The 22,919-nt window shown below is 34.0% G+C and overlaps 1 protein-coding gene across 7 annotated transcripts in view; it reads right to left on the bottom strand.

Annotated features, from left to right (window-relative positions):
- Positions 1 to 22,919, bottom strand: part of TTC3 (tetratricopeptide repeat domain 3) — a 187,913-nt gene that overhangs the window by 94,597 nt on the left and 70,397 nt on the right. For all 7 annotated transcript variants that reach the window (XR_012473988.1, XM_074213971.1, XM_074213968.1 and 4 more), the window contains 6 exons: positions 14,633 to 14,693; positions 13,738 to 13,816; positions 10,084 to 10,218; positions 8,968 to 9,048; positions 7,025 to 7,137; positions 5,831 to 5,951 (listed from right to left, as the gene is read on the bottom strand). Coding sequence is in view for 6 of the 7 variants with exons in the window: in XM_074213971.1 (XP_074070072.1) it covers positions 5,831 to 5,951; positions 7,025 to 7,137; positions 8,968 to 9,048; positions 10,084 to 10,218; positions 13,738 to 13,816; positions 14,633 to 14,693 (590 nt within the window). In the remaining variant the exon portion in view is untranslated. The remainder of the gene's footprint in view (positions 1 to 5,830; positions 5,952 to 7,024; positions 7,138 to 8,967; positions 9,049 to 10,083; positions 10,219 to 13,737; positions 13,817 to 14,632; positions 14,694 to 22,919) is intronic.

The raw sequence follows: 22,919 nt of genomic DNA, 5'->3' as shown, positions 1-22,919 counted from the left end.
ATATGGATCCTCTTCCTATTTCTTTGATAGTTCTGGTGTATAGTCCTGACAGGGGTCTGGTTGGATAAAAGAGTATGTTTGTCATTATTGCTTTCAAAAACATTCAGATAATTTTGATAATGTTAGACTATTCCTTTTCCCACAGCTCCAGTTATTAGTTTTTGTTACTCTAATGAATTAAGTAATAATGTAAGATCATTTAAATTTCTCTGATTATTAGAGAATTAAGTTACTTTTTCATGAAGTTATTAAGCAATGTGAATTTTTCCTTCAAGAATTATCTCTTAATTTCTTTTGAACATTGGGAATTATATATTAGTCTATAGATTACCTACATAAGAACTATATTTGATATATTTACTGTAAAGTTTTTCTCCAATCTGGTTTTTTTTCATTTTAGAGATACCTATTATGAAATCTACAAATTTTCAATAAATTTTTACATGTTTTTAAAAATGTTTTCTCTATAGTTAATATACTATTCTTTTGCTTTCCAGTTTCTTAAGGATTTTCAAAAATACTTAGATTCATGATCCTGTTAGTTATTGCACTGTATGAGTTTTTCTACATTTCCAGGGACATAGCAATTCTGAGACCATTGCTTTGTGATTTTTGGTTCAGGGAGTTCATAGATTAAATGCTTCTTGATTCTGCATATTTTCCAATTCTATGGATAATTCAGGGATTTTTCAAATCTATTCTTATTATTGCTATGAGCTATGCACAACTTCCATTGTCCACTGAAAGAAGTTTGTTGCTGGTTGACTCAAGTTTTCTTTTCTTCTTTTCTTTTTTTCTTTTTAAAGATTTTTGCAAGGCAAATGGGGTTATAAGTGGCTTGCCCAAGGCCACACAGCTAGGTAATTATTAAGTGTCTGAGACTGGATTTGATTCAAGTTTTTTGTCATAGTTGCAATTTGTCACTTCCTCCATTTCTTTCCCTCTTAATTCTGAACCTCTGAGTTCCTGCTGTAATTTTTTACTTTCTTCTAATTCTTTTATTTGATTTTCCAATTTTTACCTGAGTTAATCATTGCTTAATTACTTTAAATGTATCATTTATTCATTTCTTAACCAGCATTCAGTGTTTCCTATATGCTAGACAGTGAATTAGATGATGGGTTAAAAAGACAAAAATGAACTTCTTACCCTCAGGAAGCCTATGTTCAATTAGGAAAATAGAGCATACACAGAAGTAAATATAAAATTTATATAAAATTAATACAAGGTAATTTGGGGGAGGGCACTGGAAGTTTGAGGAATTAGGAAACCTTATTTTACAGTGAAACATGAATTAAGGAAGTGAAGGATTATATAAAGTGAGGGCAAGGAAGCAATACATTCCAAATCTGTGACAAAGACTATACATAGTTCCAAGTAAAGGTAAGGATTGGTATATATAATAAACAGTAATATAGTATTCTAAATTTTTATTTTACTGACACTTTACTAATTTTCTATTTTGAAGATGCTTATTTTTTGTGCATATTTTTAGTCATTTTTTTCTTGGTGTTTCTACATGTTGTTATCCGAAGGGTATGGAACTGAGTTCCCCTTAACTCATATACTTCTGCCTTTAGTAGAAACTCTATTTTATTAATTTTTTTTAGAGAGGCAAATGTAAATTTATTGAAGAAGAAAAAAACCAATTTAGTCATATTACCTTATGAGACATATAGGCCATGAAAACATAAGGATTTTCTTTTTTTAGACAAACCAAAAAAACCTTATTAACTGGCTCTTTCCTCCATCTCTGATCCTTCTTATTCAGTACCTCTTGCCCTTTAGAATTTTCTTAGTTCTCTCCTGCTTTTATCTGGTTATATAGACACATGTATGCATATGCATATTTATATATTTGCATGTATATAAATATAAAAAAGCATACATGTGTGCATATGAGTATGTATATGTGTACATATAGATATAGAGTAGCTTGCTATTTTCTTCTCTAATTCATTTTACAGATGAGAAACTGAGGCAAATAGTGTTACATTGATGCAGGGTATTATAGGCATAGAGGAATACTTCACTTGCAAACAATTTTTGTAATCTTTCTCTGTACTTTGACCCTGGCCATGCCCTCAGCAGTGGGTCAAGTTAGATGATGGATTACATGATATGTGATAAACTGTCACATTAAACAAAGTAGAGACTCAACCTACATATACATCTTTTACAATAATCTCTCCAAATGAAGACCTGGACCATTCCAAAATACTATCCCTTCTATGGATCCCTAGGGGATGTATTTATGGAGGAACTGGAACATTTCTCACTCTCTCTTACTGCCCTTAGCTCTCCAATTTCTTTTTTCTTTAAGTATTTTATTTGTTTTTCCAACTATATGCAATGGTGGGTTTTTAAATTTGTTTTAATTTTTATTTTTCTTTACACATTACTAAAATATTCTTGTTTAAGAGTAAATATAATACCCCTCCCCCACAAAAATATAAAACCTCATGAGAAATAAAGTAAAAGAAGGAAAAAAAAATGTGTTTCAGTCTGTGTTCTGATACCATCAGTCCTGGTGAGTTCATTATAGGAGTTACTTCCATATTTTTCAACAGTTGCTGTTACTGATTATAATTCCCTCCATCCATTCTTCCCCACTACCATCTTATATTTTCTTATATTTTCTCTCTCCTTTCACTCTGTCCCTCTTCAAAAATGTGCTGTGGGGAAGCCGAGTGGCGCAGCGGAGAAAGCACTGGCCCTGGGGGCCAAGAGGCCCCATGTCTACATCCCACCCCAAGATCCAGCAACCACCTGGACCCTTGGTCCAGACAGACCACTCAATCCAAGCATCTTACAAAAAGCAAAAAAGAAAATGTGTTAAATCTGACTGTCCTCTCCTATGATCTACCCTCTCCCCTATCACCAACATTCCCCCCTTCTCTCCTTTTTCTTCTAGATGTCTATACCCTATTGAGTGTGTATGCTGTTTCCTCTCTGAGCCATTTCCAATGAGAATGAAGGCCTTCCCCCCCTTCCATACCATTGCAAAAGCTACATGAAATATCTTTTATATGAAATATCTTAGCCTATTCTACCTCTCCTTTCTCTTTCTCCCAGTACATTTCCCTTTTACCCAATGACTCCATTTTTACAATATATTAGATCTTCAAATTCAGCTCTCTCTCCTGTGCCTCATCTATAAAAGCTCCTTCTACCTGCTGTATTAAATGAGAGGGTTCACATGAATATTATCAGTATCATCTTTCCATTCAGGAATACATGTAGTTCATAATCTTTAAATCCCTCATAATTTGCCCTTCTCATCCACCCTCTCTAAGCTTCACCTGAGTCCTGTAATTGAAGGTCAAACTTTCTGTTCAGCTCTGGCCATTTCAACAGAAACATTTGAAATTCCCCTGGTTCATTGAAAGTCCATCTTTTCCCCTGGAAACGGATGTTCAGTTTTCCTGGGTCATTGATTCTTGGTTGCATTCCAAGTTCTTTTGCCTTCCAGAATATTGTATTCCAAGCCCTATGAGCCCTTAATGTAGTTGCTGCTACGTCCTGGGTAATCCTGACTGCAGCTCCATGATATGTGAATTGTGTCCTTCTGGCTGCTTGTAATATTTTCTCTTTGACTTGGGAGTTCTGGAACTTGGCTATAATATTCCTATTTTTTTTTTTTGGATCTCTTTCCGGGGGAGATCGGTGGAATTCTCTCAATTTCTATTTTGCCCTCTGCTTCTAGGATATCAGGGGAATCTTCCTGTAGAAAGTCTTTAAAAATGAAGTCAAGGCTCTTTTCCTGATCATGACTTTCAGGTATCCTAATAATTTTTAAATTACCTTTCTTGGATCTGTTTTCCAGATCAGTTGTTTTTTTTAATGAGATATTTCACATTTTCTTCTAATTTTTCATTTTTTTAGTGCTTAAATATTGTCTTGATTTCTCACAAAGTCATCAGCTTCCTTTAGCTCCATTCTACATCTCAAGGATTTGTTTTCCTCAGAGAGCTTTCTTATCTCCTTTTCTGTCTGGCCACTTCTGCTTTTTAAAGCATTCTTCTCTTCAATAACTTTCTGAACTGGTTTATATAAGGTGGTTCTTAACATATTTTCTTCCACATTTTTTTCTGGGATCTCCTTGACTAAGTGGCTGACTACATTTTCATGGTTTTCCTTCATCTCTCTCATTTCTTTTCCCAATTTTTCTTCTATCTCCCTTACTTGATTTTCAAAATCTTTTCTGAGCTCTGTCATAGCGTGATCCAAACTTCTATATTTCTTGGAGACTTCAGATGCAGAACCTTGAACTTCCTCATCTTCAAATTGAGTATTTTGGTCCTCCACGGGTCCAAAGTAATTGTCTATGGTCAGGTGCACTTTTTTTTCTGTTTATTCATTTCCCCTGGTTTTGGGGTGCTGCCTGAGCTTTTGAGTATTATTGGGCCACCCCTCACAAGGACCTCAGTGTGTGAGGCTCTGACTGCTCTCTTGGTCTGTGAATTACCACAAGCTTGCCTTTCTGCCCCAGGGCTCTGGGGGGGTGGGTCCCTGTTCAATAGGAGTCTTCGACTGCGACCATGGTCTGAATGTGGTCAAAGTCCCAGAGTCTTGCTCCAGGAACAGAGAACAGACCTCGGTAATCTCTCTCCACTCCCTTACCTTCGGTGGGCTGAGCACTCAGGGCACAGTTGTCTGGAGGCTCCTGCTGGGCACCTCCATGGGCCTGCTTCTGTTTCCTGGGATCTGGGCTTCAGCAGAGTGCCGTAGCCACGTTGAGGGTCTGAGCTCTGCACTTGCTCTGGCAGAGGTCTCCCTGTTATCTTCCAAGCTGTGCTTGGTGCTCCCTGAGGTTAGGAAACTGCTTCTGCTGCCAGGAGCCGGCACTCCTAGGTGCCTTGGGGCTGTTTCTGGGAGGCTGAAGTTCCTTCGTTCTGGTGAGGTACCGACCCTCCAACCCCATGGAACACAGTTTTCCAGGTTACCTTTGGCTGGAGAATTGCCTCACTGTATATTTCTGTGGGTTCTCTCTCTTGAAAATTTAGTTAAGAGTCATAATTTTAAGGTTTTTTGAAATATTTTGGAGAGAGTTTCTTCTCCTCTGGAAAATCTATCTTAACAGATGCTGTAAAATCTTCACTAGAAATGCTGAAGAATGATAAGTAAAGCAATGCACTTTGATACATGAGCTCTGGGTCCCCATTATTGTTTTCTTTTGCCAGTGTTATCCTCCCTAGCAAACTTACTATTTTCTTCAACCAAACCTCAGTATTGTTGCTACTTTCTTAACCCTTCCTTTACAGGATTTCTTTTTATTGCTATCTCAGTTTGAAAGAATAGAACTTGCTCCCAGGGTTAAGGTGTATGTATCACCAATTCAAAATGTAACTTCACCTGCCATTAGCCTTGAACTAGGATGAGAAAATGTTGACGATATTCATATTTTAAAAATTTAAGGCTATAACATCAACTTAAAGATATATAACATCAAATTCACTCTAGGAATACTGAAGCTTCAACTCATCAAGTCCTAAAACTAGGATAAAAAACCAATGCGCCTAAGTACACACAGAATGGCAATGGAAGAGGCAGAATGAAGTGAATTTTTCCATTTTCCAGGCCTCTTAGTCTCAGCCATCACCTCAAAGATCAACTAATGGTTGGTAAGAAAGCTTTGTTACAGTTATTTGTCTATTAACACAGCAGCAGGGAGAGAGAGAACAATAAGTGCAGAAAAAAATTGTACTTCATTATCTCTCAACTATTTTATATAGGAAAAACATTCAATAGTAGTCAGAATGATAAAGTAGTCTGATTGGATTATTTTATTTCCTAAGAAATGATAATCTCAACATAAAGAAATATTTACCTGTAACTTCTCAGCTTGAGACTCTTCAATAATCACATTAGTTGTAGGCCAAGTCAATACTCCAGGAATTAGTTTAATCATAGTTTTAGATTTTTCAAAATGACCAAGTGCATCTGAAAATCTAAAGTAAGAATGAAGAACAGGGCCATTAAAGATGATAAAATATAGCCTTCTGATTTATTCATTTTATTATAGTAAATCATACATAGCTAATTTTTCAAGTACATTCCTCTTTTTTTTTTAACAGCTGGGTTATATTACTTAGAGCTTATATTTAGATTTTGAGCTGGAAAGAACCATAAACACTATTTAGTCCAATTCACTTGTTTTTTCAGATGAGAAAATGGGAGGCACAGAGAGGGGAAATGCAGACTGATGATGACTGACTGATAGATATTTGTCCTTCATTCTCAAACAAGACAATGACATCAGGGAGCTAATGCCATGACAAGCAAGTGAACTGGATTGGAGTGAAGTCACTAAGTCACCAGTCTCACTCTCTCCTCTGGAGTCATTTGGATCCCGTGGTAAGATATGAATCAAGATGACTAGATATGGCCTGGAATATGAGGCCATCAAGATTAAGTGACTCACCTAAGGTCACACATCTAGTAAATATCAAGTGTTCGAGTCACTCAGGTCCTCCTGACACCATGGCCTGTGCTCTTATCCACTTGCACCACCTAGCTAGCTGTCTCTAAGTTTTAACTTTTGATGGGTTGCCAGAAAGAAGGGTCTCTATAGTGCAAAGGGTTGAATTTTCTTCTCTGCCCAACTAAATTCTTGTCCAGAGCTCCAACATTCCCTAAAAATCCTTTTCCATTTTTCTCCTCAAGCAGCTTACAGGAAGGTATGGATTAAGAAATAAATGAAATAAATAGCAATATCACATGATAAGTTCATTAGAAAGCTATAAAATAAAGTGCTTTGTTGAGTCCAATGGACAAGAAGCAGAGAAAACCATGAGAAGAAGTAAAATATCAATACTGGTAATGAAAGAAAAATCCTTAAAGTGATTTGCAATTACTGGTGCTTTACGGATATTAACAGAAATTTTTCAAAAGTAGAATCATTGTAATATAAGCATTTCATCATTATAAGCATTATAGGCACTGGGACTACTCTATAACTGGTTATTCAATCATGATTATGTTAATATCAACTCAAAGCTCAATAATATCGTGCTATACTCACCTATTCTTTTTCAAATATACTTTTCCAATGCCAAAATAGGCTAAACAGTCAACTCCTTCATTGGGGTATTGCTCAATAATTCTCTTAAACTGATATTCAGCTTCTGATAATTCCTTTAATAGAAACAAAAATGATGATCACAAGAAAATGACCAAGAAAAAAAGTATGAAAAGGACAGGTGAATTAGGGTAGTAAGAATGTACTTTTTAAGGACGCATTTCTAAAATATACAGAGAACTGAGTCAAATTTTTCAAAAAAAAAAAAAAAAAAAAGGCATTCCCCAATTGACAAATGGTAAAAGGATATGCAAAGGCAATCTACAGCTGATGAAATCAAAGCAATCCATAGTCATATGAAAAATTGCTCTAAATCAATACTTATTAGTGAAATGCAAATTAAAGCTTCTCTGAGGTACCACCTCACACTTCTCAGACTGGCCAATATGACCAGAAAGAATAACCATCATTTTTGGAAGGCTTGTGGGAAATCTGGGACAAAATACATTTGCTGGTGAAGCTGTGAACTCATCCAACCTTTCTGGAGAACAATTTGGAACTACATCCAAAGGACAACAACAATGTGCATACCCTTTGATCCAGCAATACCACTACTGGGTCTATACCCTGAAGAGATGATGGAAAAGGGTAAAAACATTACTTGTACAAAAATATTCATAGCAGCCCTGTTTGTGGTGGCAAAGAATTGGAAATTAAGTAAATGTCCTTCAATTGTGGAGTGGCTTAGCAAACTGGTGTATGTATGTATGTATGTATGTGTGTGTGTGTATATATATATATATATATATGTATATGTCATGGAACACTATTATTCTATTAGAAACCAGAAGGAATGGGAATTCGGGGAAGCCTAGAGAGATTTACATGAACTGATGCTGAATGAGATGAGCAGAACCAGTGTACACCCTAACAGCAACATGGGGGTGGTGATCAACCTTGATGGATTTGCTCATTCCCTCAGTGCAACAACCAGGGACAATTTGGGCTGTCTGCAATGGAGAATACCATCTGTATCCAGAGAAAGAATTGTGGACTTTGAACAAAGACCAAAGACTATTACCTTCAAATTAGAAAAAAAAAACAAAACATTATTTTATTACGTAATTTTGCTATCTCATACTTTACTTTTTCTTCTTTGAGGATACGATTTCTCTCTCATTACATTCAACTGAGATCATTGTATACTATGGAAACAATGTAAAGACTAACAGACTGCCTTCTGTGGAGGGTGGGGGGAGGGAAGCAAGAATGAGGGAAAAATTGTAAAGCTCAAAATAAATAAAATCTTTCTAAAAAAAAGAATGTACTTTATAGAATCAAATAGAATAGAATGTATGAATACAACACACCCATCCATCCACTCATTTTATATGAAGGTTTAATTTTAGACATTTATTGCCATTATCTGGCTGAAGAACATTTTTGGTATATATATATATATATATATCTATATATATATATATATATATATATATATAGATATATATATATATAGATAGATAGATATATATATATACATACATATATATACTATATGTACATGTCTTCCCCATTAGGGTATGCACCTTAAGAGTAGGGATTATTATAGTATTTGTATTCCATGGTGCCTAGCACATAGAAGGTGCTTAATAAATACTTTACTGCTTATTGTCATTTAGTAAAAACATTTAGCAATAGACTCTAACATCATTTTTTTTAAAGGACCAATTAAAAGCAGAATTCTATTCTAGCCACAGGATTTTCCCCTCCCTCATCTCCAACTTTAACAAGGAAATAAAGCAAATATGCTAAGAAAAAAATGAAAATCACAAGAAAATCACAAGAAGGCTTTTTGTTAAAAAAAAAAAAATGTTCCTCTATGCCAAGATACATATCTCCTAACAACGTCAAAATTTTAATTCATTTTGAAATCTTCTAAAACTTACCTCAGGCATTCCTATTCCAAGGAGAGAGATGGCATAACCATAGATTACCAGGACATAGTTAATAAGGGCAAGGTTCAGTTGCTGCCAATAAAGAAGAATAAAAAAAACCAAACTGATTACAGAATTTTAGCCTGCAAAGAATCATCTAGATACTCTCACTGATTTTTAGCAATAAAGAAACTGAAGTGTAGAAGCTAAGTGATTCACCAAGATTATAAGACATTGTGCACACAAAAATCAATACTAAAATCTGCTCTTTCAAATTAACCTTTGCTCCTTTAGCACCTAATTTGTACTACATGTGAGAAAGACTAATTCTGGTTTTTTAAAAAAAGACAAAATACTATGTCTTTCAAGTATTTATTGAAATACGAAACAGCCTACCCTGTCTAAAAGCAATCCCTTAGATATCTCTAGTGAATATGAATGATTTGCAATCAAAACATTAATCTTTCTCTTAAAATATTTTAAGCACTCAGGAAGGGCTCCCTTGAACAGATTTTATAAGATTATGTAAGCTTTTGTTCAATTAATTTTTTTCTAGTTATCAGCACCTATTTATACAAATGAACATAGTCCTAGATAAATCATCAAAAAATTCAAATTAATAGGAGTCCAATTCATTATTGTATTGAAAAGTTCAGAGACAAAGATCTCAGATAAAAAATCTTGTTTTGGTTGGAAAAACCCTAAAGATAAACTGAAAAGAGTAAATACTTTTTATCCTATTATCCTTTGTCCAAAGTAAATATGCCATGGAGGATGGAGGATATGACCAGAGTTAGTGCAAGTTTAGAAGTAGAAGTAATAATAGTAATTACAACATATTTATATCACATTTTAAAATTTATACACTATATATGTTTCCATTTGTTTTCTCTCCAAATATTCAAGAAAGAACAAGGAAATCAAATTAATATAAACTTTAACAAGTTCATAGAAACAATGGTGAGAATCATAGTAAAGCTGAATAGTAAAGCGTTACCTTCTCAAGTCTCTGAATTTTAGTTTTCAGTGGTCTTGCCTTAAGTCTGTTATAAACTGAAAAGCGGTGAATTTTACCTATTATACATATGTGCTACTGACAATAAGTATGAAGTTGAATGACAATTTTACCTTCAATTTATTGGGATCTAAGTCACTTAACAACCGGGAAAAGGCTTTTGCTGCACTGCGACAATGTTGATCCATCAAGGCTGTGCAACCTTCTTCAATAAGGGACTGCAGCATTTTTATCAAAATAGCAAAATCCTGAAAATATTAAGGAAGCAATTTAAATTTTGATATATCAGAAATTATAAATATCCTCATTTAAGTTGTAACAGGGTGATAAATTAATTTGTAACTAGCTACACTTACAGATACCCTGAACAAATATCTTCACATTACAAGATTCTATTAAAGGCATCCCTTCACAACTAACAGAAATTAATTTATATAATTCTGTATTATAGTAATGAAATAAATTTCCTGTTAAGAAACAGTCTCTTCAAAATGCTAGAAGTCAAGTGCTATCATTTTGTCTAAAATCCCTGATACTGTCACAAAGTTAGAAGAGGTATTTCTTTTACCACTCTGTAGCCAGTGTATTATCTGGCTTTATTAGGTACTACCTAGTCTACATGCCACCCTGATGCATTTTCAGGAACCAATTATAATACTTCAAGTAGGAACAGTTATCAGCTAACCATCCATTTAGTGAGAACTAATGCAGGTACAATCTACTAAATTCCAGATTAATTTCTGACATTGGTACTATAGTATTCATCAGGAACTCTGTCACCTAGAAAAGGCCCAGTAATCTCAATGTAATAAATTCACTTATATAGAAGGAAATCATTTAGTCTTAGCCCTGTGCTTCTTGGTTAAATGGCTGACTGCAGTTTGAAGAAACAAAGAAAAGGGGCAATTCTGTCATCAAGGACAGAGTTAGGCACTACAATTGGAACAAGGACATCTACTTTAGTTAAATCAACCAAGAAGTGAAGATGGCTTGAGGGCAAGAAAGAATGAGGAATTTCTAGTCCAAATATTGAGATTTCCAGATAGTGAGAGAGTATTGAGGAATATTATTGGGAGTAAGATAATAATACAGTCAAAGCTTGACAAGTCAATCGTGAAAATCAGTTCAAATAAAAATAAAGCCAAACTTCTTCCATTAGGCAGAATTCACTGCTAAATTTCCCATATAATCTGTTATTATATTTCTCTGAGGCATAGCAATAACCTCTTAAATGTATTAACTCTTTGGAGTGTATGTTGAAAAAATGCATGTTTTCTGCAAGTTTAATTTGTTATTTAGTTGTTTTAGATTCGTTTATAGGTTAGTTAGGAAGAAATTAAAATAAACTGCACCTTTTTAAATTTATATTTTGACCCAAATTTGGACCAAAATATTCAGCACTGGAATGAAAGGAAATTTTTTTCCACCAACACTGAAAAGGTTAAAGGATTCTATGCTATTTTCAAAGAACAGGGCAAGACAGAAAGAAAAAAAATCCCGTCTTCTTTTAATGCCCGAGCAGGCAAGAGAGGAAGTGGCATGGGGGGGAAAATGATAAGGAATGCTAAGGAAAAGTTATAGGATTTTGCTAGATGCTTAAGGGAAAAAAATGATATCCCATGAATCACATGGCATCACAGTCACTAAGATAGTAATTCGTTACCAAATGATAATTTCAGAAGGACTTAGTAAATATCACAAATATCACAGTAAATATCCTCAAAAGAAAGGTTAGGTAAATTTTTTACACTACATTAATAATCATTGTTGCAATGTTTTATCTCTTTTATTTTCACAGTTTCCCCAGGACATTTTAAATGACATCTATATGGACTAAATGTTAAAAAGCATATTAAATATAGGTGAAACCTAGTAATGTTGCAAATATGTAACTACTAAAACTGAGAATATGTTCTAAAAATAAGCAAAAAATGGAAGTAGTGGCAGCTAGATGGCCCAGTGGATAGAGCATCAGTCCCAGAGTTAGGAGGGTCTGAGTTCAAATATGGCCTTAATAATTACGCTTAATAAAGACACTTAATAATTACCTAGTTGTGTGACCTTAGGTTAAGTCACTTTAACACCATTGCCTTGCAAAAACCAAAAAGTATTTACTTCCAAAAATGAAAGCAGTAGTCTAAGATTTTAGAACTAAAATGGACCTTGGAGATCATTTGATCTATTTATGGATGAAGCAATCAGCAAAGGAACATGGTCTACAAATTCCCAGCATTTTTCACTTTTCTATACTATTGTATCTCACAATCATAGAGTAAGAGTTGGAAGGAAATACAGAGGTCCTATCACCCAACAATATCATTTATTAGATAAAGAAATTGAGGTCAAAAGGTTAAATAACTTGTCCAAAATGCATCTAGGGAGTAAGGAATAGAGGTAGGATTCTAATCCAGGTCTTCTTTTCATTTCATCATATTGTCATGCATTCTTCCCCATCCCCCTCATTCTTTTTTACCATACAGACAATATCCTCACATATATGAGCACATTAATTTTCTTCAATATAGTATAGCAAAAAAGACTTCCTCAATTTTTCTGTCATACTTTCCAAAAATGTTGTTTTAATTTACATAGGGTAGTTTTTAACAATTAATTTAGACATTCTGAAATCTATTAATTTCCCTACTACAAATAAACAACAAAGAATTTATCTTAAAAGTTTGAAGTTGGTTGTCTTAAAATGCTCTAGTAAAAATAGCCTATCCTACTAAAATGGTCCAAAAAGCATATGTTATTTCTGGCACATCTTTGTAAAACAGAAACGCAATTTCATAGTAGAATATTTCTAATCCATATTTATTTAAAATAAATAACTGACTTCAAGTTATTCATAGTCTCTACAGTTTTTACAAGTGACCAAAGATTTTTTTCAATCATTGTGAACAAAAACAATTACAGAAAATTGAGGTAAATAGCTCTTAAAGAAAAGGCAGTCTTACTTGTGAATGCTCTCAGATCTCACACACTTGAAATATAAATAGCTGCTAGTCTATTAACAGTGCTAATTGACTTTAAGCATAATTTTACAACTTTATTTCCTCTGTTACACTTTTAACTTTCTGACCACCATTAAGATTATCAAATTATTATTGACTCTGAATTTAATTTGTAATATTATTCACAATACATTTGATAAATTTTATATGTGAAAAAGAGTAAATGAAATGCAACATCAATAATGCTCAGAAATATGTATTTAGCAAATAATAAATGAAAAATCTGCCAAAAGATTTTAATATGAATAAAATCCTCTACTGAAAATGTTTATTTCTTCTTTGTTAGTTTTTTTTTTTTTGGTAAGGCAATGGGGTTAAGTGGCTTGCCCAAGATCACATGGCTAGGTAATTATTAAGTATCTGAGGCTGGATATGAACTCAGGTACTCCTGACTCCAGGGCCAGTGCTCTATTCACTGTGCCACCTAGCTACTCCTAAAAATATTTAATAGTATTTAAATATTTAAATTAATTTAATTATGGGCATATGCCCATTAATTAATTAATTAATATTTAAATTAAAATATTTAAAGTAATGTAAGACCATGGAAAAGACACTTGATTAAGAATCAAAAGACCTGAGCTCCCATCTGTGCTGACACCTGGTCTGTCAACCTCTCTCTGAGCCTGGTTCCTTATCTATAACTTAAGTATAACAGATAACACTACGAGATCATTCTTACAAGTTTGTGGAGAGTCAAGCATGATAGAAATGTGAATTATTACTGTTACTATTGTCAGCAAAAATAATTACCTGTTGTACAGCTCTGGAAGATTTACTGAATTGTTTATCCAACAAGCTTTGTAAATCTATTTGTAAATTCAGTTGTAGGCTAGAATTTAAAAAAGACAGGTTCAAAAGTTAGGCAAATCTAGTCAATCTGTTAAAATGGCAACTGGTCCTAATTAATCAAGAAGCCTTTGGAACCCAAGATGCCTGAAATCCTATTAAGCTCTAGGTCTATAAAAACAAACAACCAAAAAAAAATGAAACAGTACCTGTCCTTAAGGAACTTTTATTCTATCAGGAGAAATAATGTACACAGAAGTAAATATATTAAAAATAAAGTAAATATATTAAAAATAAATACAAGGTGAATTTTTTTAAGGGAGTGCCACTAACAGCTAGTGTAAGGAGAAATAAGAAATAGCAACCTGTTGAAGTTTTTTTGAACAGAGTTTTGAAGAAAACAAAGATGAATAAGAGGCAGAGGTGAAGTTGAAGTGCCTCCGAGGCATGAGGGTACAGTTAGTTAAAAGTACAGAGATAGGACGTGCAGTGTTGTCCATGAGAAGCAGTACATCACTAGTTTGGCTGAACAGTGTGTGGAAGAGGAGTAATGTATTAAGATTGAAAAGGTAGATTGGAGCCAGGTTCTACAGGGTTTAAAGCTCAATAGAAAGGCTTATATGTAATTCTAGAGACAAAACAGTAGAACTGGAATTTACTGAGTAGAAGAGTGACATGGTTAATTAGCCATGTACTTTAAGAAAATTATGGAAAATATAAGAACATTCTTAAAAAGGAATTTTAAAGGAATTTATAGTGAGCTCATAAAATACTATATGATAATGCTACAATAAACTTTATAAAAAGAACAGATATTAACTTATAATTTGATTCTTTAACATAGAAGGAAAATTCATACCTTGGCTTTCCTATATCATCGTTTTTATTTTTTGATTTTCCTTTATATTTAGGATTATGACCTGTGGATAGAAAAAATTTTGTTGTTTCTTTGTGAATATATGCAAACGCTTGTACAAAGATATACAGATCTGAAAAGGAAGCATGGTGGAAAGCATTTGTATTAATATTAATAAAAGAAAGAGAAGTTATCTTGTTGCTGGAGTATACCACAGAATACATAATCCGAAGAAGGTTATAGAGGCTTTTGGCACAGCAATAAGCTATATTCATCTTAGTTCTTAACAAGGATAAAATGCTTGTTAATGCATAAATGGTAGGAGGTTTGCATTTCATTGGGCAGATAGTAGAGAACACTGGACCTAGTCAGATTTGTATAACAGACTTTAGAAAAACATTTCAAAAAAATTGAGGAAAATAGGCAGGTTTTTCTTCCCTCCCTTCTCCCTCTACTTCTTCTCTTAATCTTTAGAAATAAATGTTTCTAGAGATGTAGGATGACATACATAGTTCTCTATTGTTCTCTTTCTACTCTTCTTTTCCTCCTACGTTGGCAAATTTTGCTGTATAGATAACTAATAGGTGAACAAATCCAACAATTACATAATAACAAAAAATGATACTCACATATCATTTTTTTTTTGTTTTTGCAATGCAATGGGGTTAAGTGGCTTGCCCAAGGACACACAGTTAGGTAATTATTAAGTGTCTTTATTAAGTATCTGAGGCTGGATATGGACTCAGGTACTCCTGACTCCAGGGCCGGTGCTCTATGCACTGCACCACCTAGCTGCCCCCTCACATATCGTCTTAAACTCAATGACTTCCCTCTGAGATTATCCCCAATTTATCCTAACTATAGCCTGATTGTACACAATTTTCTGCATATTTTACCCCCATTAGACAGAGAACCCCATGAGAACAGGGACTATTTTCTACCTTTCTTGGTGGCACCTTTACTAAATTCTAGTAGACTGATCAATTTTAAACAAATGACTTTATATACATTCTGTCACTTAAGCACTGCATCAACCTTGTGAGGAATTTTTCCAGGAAATATTATTCACAATTTTTAGAGAAGCAAACTGTGGTTTAGAAAGGTTAGGATTACAACCAAGAAACCCTATCCACTAAAACTGAGTATAACCCTTTTGGAGGAAAAATAGATATTTAATGAAACAGAAGATTTGAATTCAAGCATTCTAGATGAAAATATCAGATCTGAATATAAAACCTGACATTCAAACACAAGACATGATCTTGACCACTGCCTCTCTTTATTTGCCCTTCCATTTCTCATTTCTTCCTCTTTATCTTATCTCCCCCCCCCCCCCATTTCCCTAATGGGTTAAAAAAGATTTCTTTACCCAAATTAATATGTAAATGTATTCTTCCTCTTTGAATATGTTCTGACCAGAATGAGGTTTAAGCATTGCCCACCACTCTTTCTAATTTCCCCATGAAATCTGTTCTTTGAATACCTCTTATGTGAAATAATTTCCCCCATTTTACCTCTCCTTTCCCTTCTCCTGGTGAATTCCTGTTTGTTGGGTTTTTTTGAGATCATCTCAACATAATCAAATCACTTCAATGCTTACTATATATGTAGACTCCTTTTAACTGCTCTAATAATGATAAAATTTCACTTTCCCATATAGGGATGTAACAATTGAAGTCATGATTTTCCTTTCAAGTTTTCAATTGAAGAATGGTTGAATAAGTTGTGATATATGATTGTAATGGGAGTACTATTGAATTATAAGAAATGTAAAGGGGGATGATTTCAGAACAACGTGGAAGACCTATTTGGACTAATGCATAATGAAACTAAGTAGAACTGGGACATCCTTATACACAAGAATAACAATACTGTAAAGACAATCAACTGTGAAAGATTTAGCTACTATGTAAATAAGGAGATGGAAAAAAAGCTTCTTCAGTATGGCTTCCAAAGTAAGAAATATTTTCAGCAGGTCAAAGTTACAAAAAAGTTGATGTCTCAGTGCTAGCAAAGCTTAACATGAAAAAGTCCTAGCTAATAAATTACTAAAGCTAAAGCTATATATTCAGTATCATCCTAAAGTTTTAAAAGAATTCAAACATACTCAAGTGTACTATTCTTTGTTGAACACTAATTCCAGAAAGATACTAAAACACCTACTTCTAATTCAACTGAAGCCACAAAATTTTCAACCTGTAGGAATCTTAGAAATCACCTAGTCAAATTTTATCAATTTTATAATGAGATTATTGAAGGCCTCAGATATTAAGTGGGGAGACAGAATAATGTGGTAGAAAAAGTATTTCTGTAAAGCAAGATCATTTAGCAATTTGGAATTAGATCTCAAAAAGTCACATGCACATTGATCCACTAATATCAGGTCAGGTCTCTACCACCAAACAAATCAAAGAAAGAGGAAAAGGACAGGACATATATACACAAAAATATTTGTGACAGCTTTTTTTTTGTAATGACAAGAAAGTAGAAACTATGGCTGAACAAATTACAGTATGTAAATGTAATAGGATGAGTATGTGCCATAAAAAATGACAAATGGACTTGTGCAAAGATGTTAAGATTCATTTGAATTAATGTAAAATGAAGTGAGAAAAATTTATACAAACAGCAAAAGAAAATTATCAAGAAAAAGTAATTTTATATGACTCAATGGTAAAATCCAGTTTTAAAGGATTAGTAGTTTAACACTGCCCACTCCTCATTTCAGAGAGGTGATATACTCAAGAAAAATTAAGACAAATGTTGTCATACATAACCAGTGTGGAGACTTGTATTCTTGATTATGCATATCTTACAAAAGAGTTTCATTTTGCTCAAATGGAAAATGGGAATACTACTATATTTACATATCAGATAGGCTTCTTTTTGTCTGTTTTTAAGAAAAGAACTCTACAAGTAATTATATAAAAGTGAACTATTATTGCCCAATGTAAAACACTGTAGAATAATCAAATTAATTCTTATCTATTTCTTCAAAAACTTCATTTGATAACTTATAAAAGGTAAAACAATTCTCTATCTTTTATCTGGAAGTCAGTTGACAGCAACAATATATAAATGTGAATATGATATATTCAGCTGTCTTCTAAGATAAAAACAGCTTGTTGGGTTCTTTGGTTTAAGAGATTGCTGTGAGAGGGAAAAAAATTGAAAGGAAGGCAGTTCTGCCAAAAATACAAATACATGTGAGTCTAAAGAAAAGAAAAAGGGTCAGCAGTAGCCCCTTAAAAGCTAGTGAATTCCCCTCCCCTCAAAATTCTAGTAATTATTTTTATTTCAACCAAATTGAAACAAAATAGAAATTATTCATATTTTGAACATAGACCAGAAGTGTGATATATATAGTGGAAAGAGTGTTGGATTTAGACTCCCTAGTTTCAAATTTTGGTTCTATTTATTACCAATGTAACCTTGAACAAGTGACTTTACCACTTTGGGCTTCAGTTTCCTCACCTGTCACTTCAGGCGATTACAGTAGATTGCTTCCAAGGTCCTTACAGTTCTAATTCTATAATCTGTGTTTTCTGACCTCTAAAATGGGTTTAATACTAATATTTATGCTTTGTTGCAGAAATGAGTTATTAATAATGAGCCTGCTTTAAAAGTAAAACCTTATTATCTTAAACTAAACTAAATCAAACTGTAAGAAAAGATAACTTCATGATCTTTGACCTGATCTCTTGTTTGTGTTTTTCCCATTAATATAAATCACAACCCTTTCATACCATCTAATTTTCCCAAATTACTAGGGACCTCCTCTGATTTGTCTAGTATTTCATACTATTTTCAGCATAAGCGGCTAATAAGGTCCATCAACTACTGAACCGTAATCCTACTTTAACATCTCCATAACATGTTTTTGTAACAATAAAGGTAGCCTGAAATATGAGAGAACAGGGAAATTTCCTTAAGGCATTTCCCAATTGTAGAATTCAACATTACAGGAACACAAACTAAGACGTAGATCTCATTATGTACCCTGTTTAATCATAACAAAGCATTTTAACTCAATACAATAAAATGCACCTTTAAGGCTTTCCTCAGTAACATATCTTAATTTAAAAGCATACATGATTCCTTAGGAGATGTGATCACAAAAATAATTTTAATGATCTAGTGAATAACAAAAGAAAATAGAAATAAGCTCATCAAAAGCATTACAATATATTATGGAAAATATTTTACACAAAGTTTCAGATACAAGGACTCTCTATTTGTGGCAAAGCTCTCCCTACTTAGAGAACATTACATAAATTACAATGAGCCCTTGAATATCTACCACAAGGAATGCTCAATAAAACTTATAATTCAAAAGAAATTGGTCTAGTATCATCTATACCTTGAAGAGATCATGAAAAAGGGTAAAACATCACTTGTACAAAAAATATTCATAACAGCTCTATTTGTGGTGGCAAAGAATTGGAAATTAAGTGAATGTTCATCAATTGGGGAATAGCTTAATAAACTGTGGTATATGTATGTGATAGAACACTATTGTTCTATTAGAAAGCAGGAGGGATGGGAATTCAGGGAAGCCTGGAAGGATTTGCATGAATTGATGCTGAGTGAGATGAGCAGAACCAGAAGAACATTATACACCCTAACAGCAACATGGGGATGATGATCAACCTTGATGGACTTACTCATTCTATCCGTGCAACAATCAGGGATGATTTTAGGGTATCTGTGTTGGAGAATACCATCTGTATCCAAAGAAAGAACTGTGGAGTTTGAACAAAGACCAAAGACTTTTTACCTTTAATTTAAAAAAAAAGAGGTATTTTATGTAATTTTGCTATCTCTTATTTTATTTTCCTTAAGGATATGATTTCTCTCTCAACACATTCAATTTTGATCAATGTATAGCATGGAAACAATGTAAAGACTATCAGACTGATCTTGTTATCTCCTATACTTTTTGTTTCTTCCTTAAGGATGTGATTTCTCCCTCATCACACTCAATTTGGATCAATGTACAACATGGAAACAAAGTAAAGAATGATAAACTGCTTTCTGTGGGAGGGGTGGGGGGAGGGAAGTAAGATTGGAGGAAAATTGTAAAACTCAAAATAAAATATTTAAAAAAATAATAAAGACTATCAGACTGTCTTCTGTGGGGGGTGGGAGGAGGGAGGTGAGATTGGGGGAAAATTGTAAAATTCAAAAAACAATAAAAAAAGAAAAGAAAAAAGAAATTGGTCTAGTCGGCCATATAGAAAAACAAATTGGATGAAGAAAACCAAATGGACAAACAGATTGTTTAGTTAAGCAATACATATTTTGGACAGGTGTTACAGATGACTATGAGCTGGACATGAAACTGAAAAGGACGAGACAGATTAGATCACATTTGAAAAACTGTTCAAGAATTTCAATCATTCTAACATTTTCCTGCTGATAGACACTTCAAATCATGGAATGAATGCCATGACTCCTGTTTACTCAAATAAGAAATATGAAGACATATAATGCTAGTGTTATTTTAGCAATGATATGACATTAAGCAAAAAATCACCAAGGATGTTTATATCCATGACACAAGAAAGGAAACAGACCAGTTTGTATAACAGATGGATTTTGCAATCTGGTTTCTAAAATCAGAAGCTGATTTAAACTTTTTCTCAAGGTTACCAATACTCTTTTAAGTACTACATCTGGTGGCCTTTTTTCCAGTCCTTCTATTTCACCTTTCTGCAGCATCTGGTATTTCTGACTATCCCTGTGGCCTGATTACCTTTTCCTTTCTTGGTCCTATTCCTATTGATGTGACCAATAATCCATCTTCTGCCCCTTACTCACTAATCTTGAGTGTCCCTTTGTTCAAGGCATTCCTCTCCTGCATCTGCATCTGAAAAATGTTAGGTGGTCCAGTGCATAGAGCACTGGGGTCTGGAATCAGGAAGAGCTAAGTGACCTCAGCCTCAGACACTTCCTTATGTATGACTCTGAGTTTAGCACAGGACTTGACACATAGTAGACACTTATCCCGAGTGAATGTCAGACTTAACCTCTGCCGCAGTTTCCTGATCTGTAAAATGGTGATAACAGTAACAGCACCTATCTCCCAAAGTTGTTATAAGGCTCCGATGAGACAAGATTTGTAAAGTACTTGGCAAAGTAGGTACTTAGCAGATACTCAATAAATGCCTGCTTCTTTCTTTCCTTTCCTTTCCTTTCCTTTCCTTTCCTTTCCTTTCCTCTCCTCTCCTCTCTTTTCCTGGGGCAATTACCATCACAAATCAGCTGACCCCTCAAAAAATGCCTCCAGCCTTCACCTCTCTCCTGAACTCCAGTCCTTGTGGCATCTCCATCTGAAGAGTATCATCAGTCTCTTCAAACCTCAATGGGTTCAAAACAGAAATGTTTATCTTCTTCCCAGAAACCTTTGTCTCCTTTGAACTTCCAAGAGTTCTGGATGCTGGGAGCAGTACTATGCTTGTAGAGCCTAGGGATCATAATCTTGGAGCCTTCCCTGGTCTCTCTATCATCCCTGACATTTGATCACAGTTTAAGTTCTCAATAATTCTAGCTAAAGAACAGTTTTCAAATTAATTAATACATTCTCTCCATTCAGAATACCTATGCTAGGTCATGCTTTCCTCATCTCTTGCCTGAACTATTCTAAGAGCATCCTGATTGATCATTCCTTTCTTCCTTGATCCATTTTCCATGCAACTACCAAAACATGGAACCATATCACTCTTTGCTCAAAAATATTCGGTAGTTCTCTGTCTTGAGAATTAAAAATAAATTCATCAGCCTAACATTTTAAGTTCTCTTTATCCTGGGTCCAAGTTAACTTTCCAAAATTATTTCATGTATTTCTCTTTTCACGCATCCTACATTCTAGATAAACTGACCTAGTGGATGTTTCTTGTGAAACTGGGAAAATAAAATTCATTCTATTTTGTTACTGATTCCATTCTGTATTGCTGCCAACATTTTTATAACTGCCTAAGTCATGTTTCATTTGTCCCAAAGTTAAATTTGGGGACTCACTTTTCCTGTAAATCAGTCAGTCACTGTCTCCGAATTCAGTTTAGATTCCTGGCTAATTAAACCACTGATAATTACTGTTCTTTTCTTGCCTCAAGGAAATCTATTATCCTTGAAGGATGAAGGTGGACTCCAGATTCTGATCTATTTTCCAAGGTACTCCATTCTCATTAAACTGTCCTTGCAGGGGGACTAAAACAACAAACATCTTAGTGACAGAGAGGAAGGAGGAGTTGTTGCCAATTTCATTCTCATTTTCCAACCAATCATATTGTTCTCACACCTTGCTATAAGTTTTTTTTTAATCTATATCTATATATTATTTTTCTAACTACGTACAGTGGCAGTTTTACCAATCATTTTTTTTGCAAAGTTTTGAGTTTTACAAATTTTCTCCCTCCCTTTCTTCCCTCACCACCTCCCCCTGACAGAGAGCAATCTCATTTAGGCTTTACATTTATAATCATGCTAAATATACATCGATACTGAACATAGGAAAGAAAATATTAGAGAAAACAAGATGATTTAAGTATTGTAACCGATGATACTGTTTTCCTCATCTACGATGCTCCCTTCTATTCTAGATGCTCCTTTTATTTATAAGAGAGAGCTGTTCCCTCATTCAGGGCCTTAGCTTTTCTGAGGGGGCTGAGACCTTGCTTATTGGCAAATTAGGATTCTGTCAATAAAATGTTTGTGCTTGGAACTTAGTGCCTCAAGTTTACCTTGATTTTGATCATAATGTGTTATTAAAAAGTTCATCTTCCCCTCTGTGCCATTCCATATGAGACACCCTTCATATCCGGAATATATTGTCTTTCAGCTCTCCTTAGAATCTCTTCCTTTCTTCAAGGCTCAACTCAGAGCTCAATCTTCTGAGGGAAGCTTTTCCTAATGCTCCACAGTTGTCAGTATCCTGCCCTCTATGTGCAAATTACCTGGTAGTTATTTATCTAGATTTATGGTGAATACCTCAAGATAAGTGTGGACTCCTGGAAGGGAGGGACTATTTATTTTTTTGCTGGGTGTTTCTAGTGCTTAGTACACATTAAGTATTTAATAAATAATTGTTTAGTTGAACTGTTGAATACAATTAATAGTGAAAATTTAAGAGCTAAGGAGATGGTATATAAAATATGTAGGAAATATATGACAAGAAAAGGAGGTGAGTGGTTATATATATCAAGAACTAATTCAATAACTACACTGTTGTCTCTGAAATGTTTAAAATTTCTGAAAAAGGCTTCAAAAATTCTAGATAGATTTTCTATGA

The sequence above is a fragment of the Macrotis lagotis genome, chromosome 1 (assembly GCF_037893015.1).
Source record: "Macrotis lagotis isolate mMagLag1 chromosome 1, bilby.v1.9.chrom.fasta, whole genome shotgun sequence".
Classification (NCBI taxonomy): Eukaryota; Metazoa; Chordata; class Mammalia; order Peramelemorphia; family Peramelidae; genus Macrotis; species Macrotis lagotis.
Note: the sequence above shows the minus strand (reverse complement) of the source record. Positions and strands in the feature narration are given on the sequence as shown.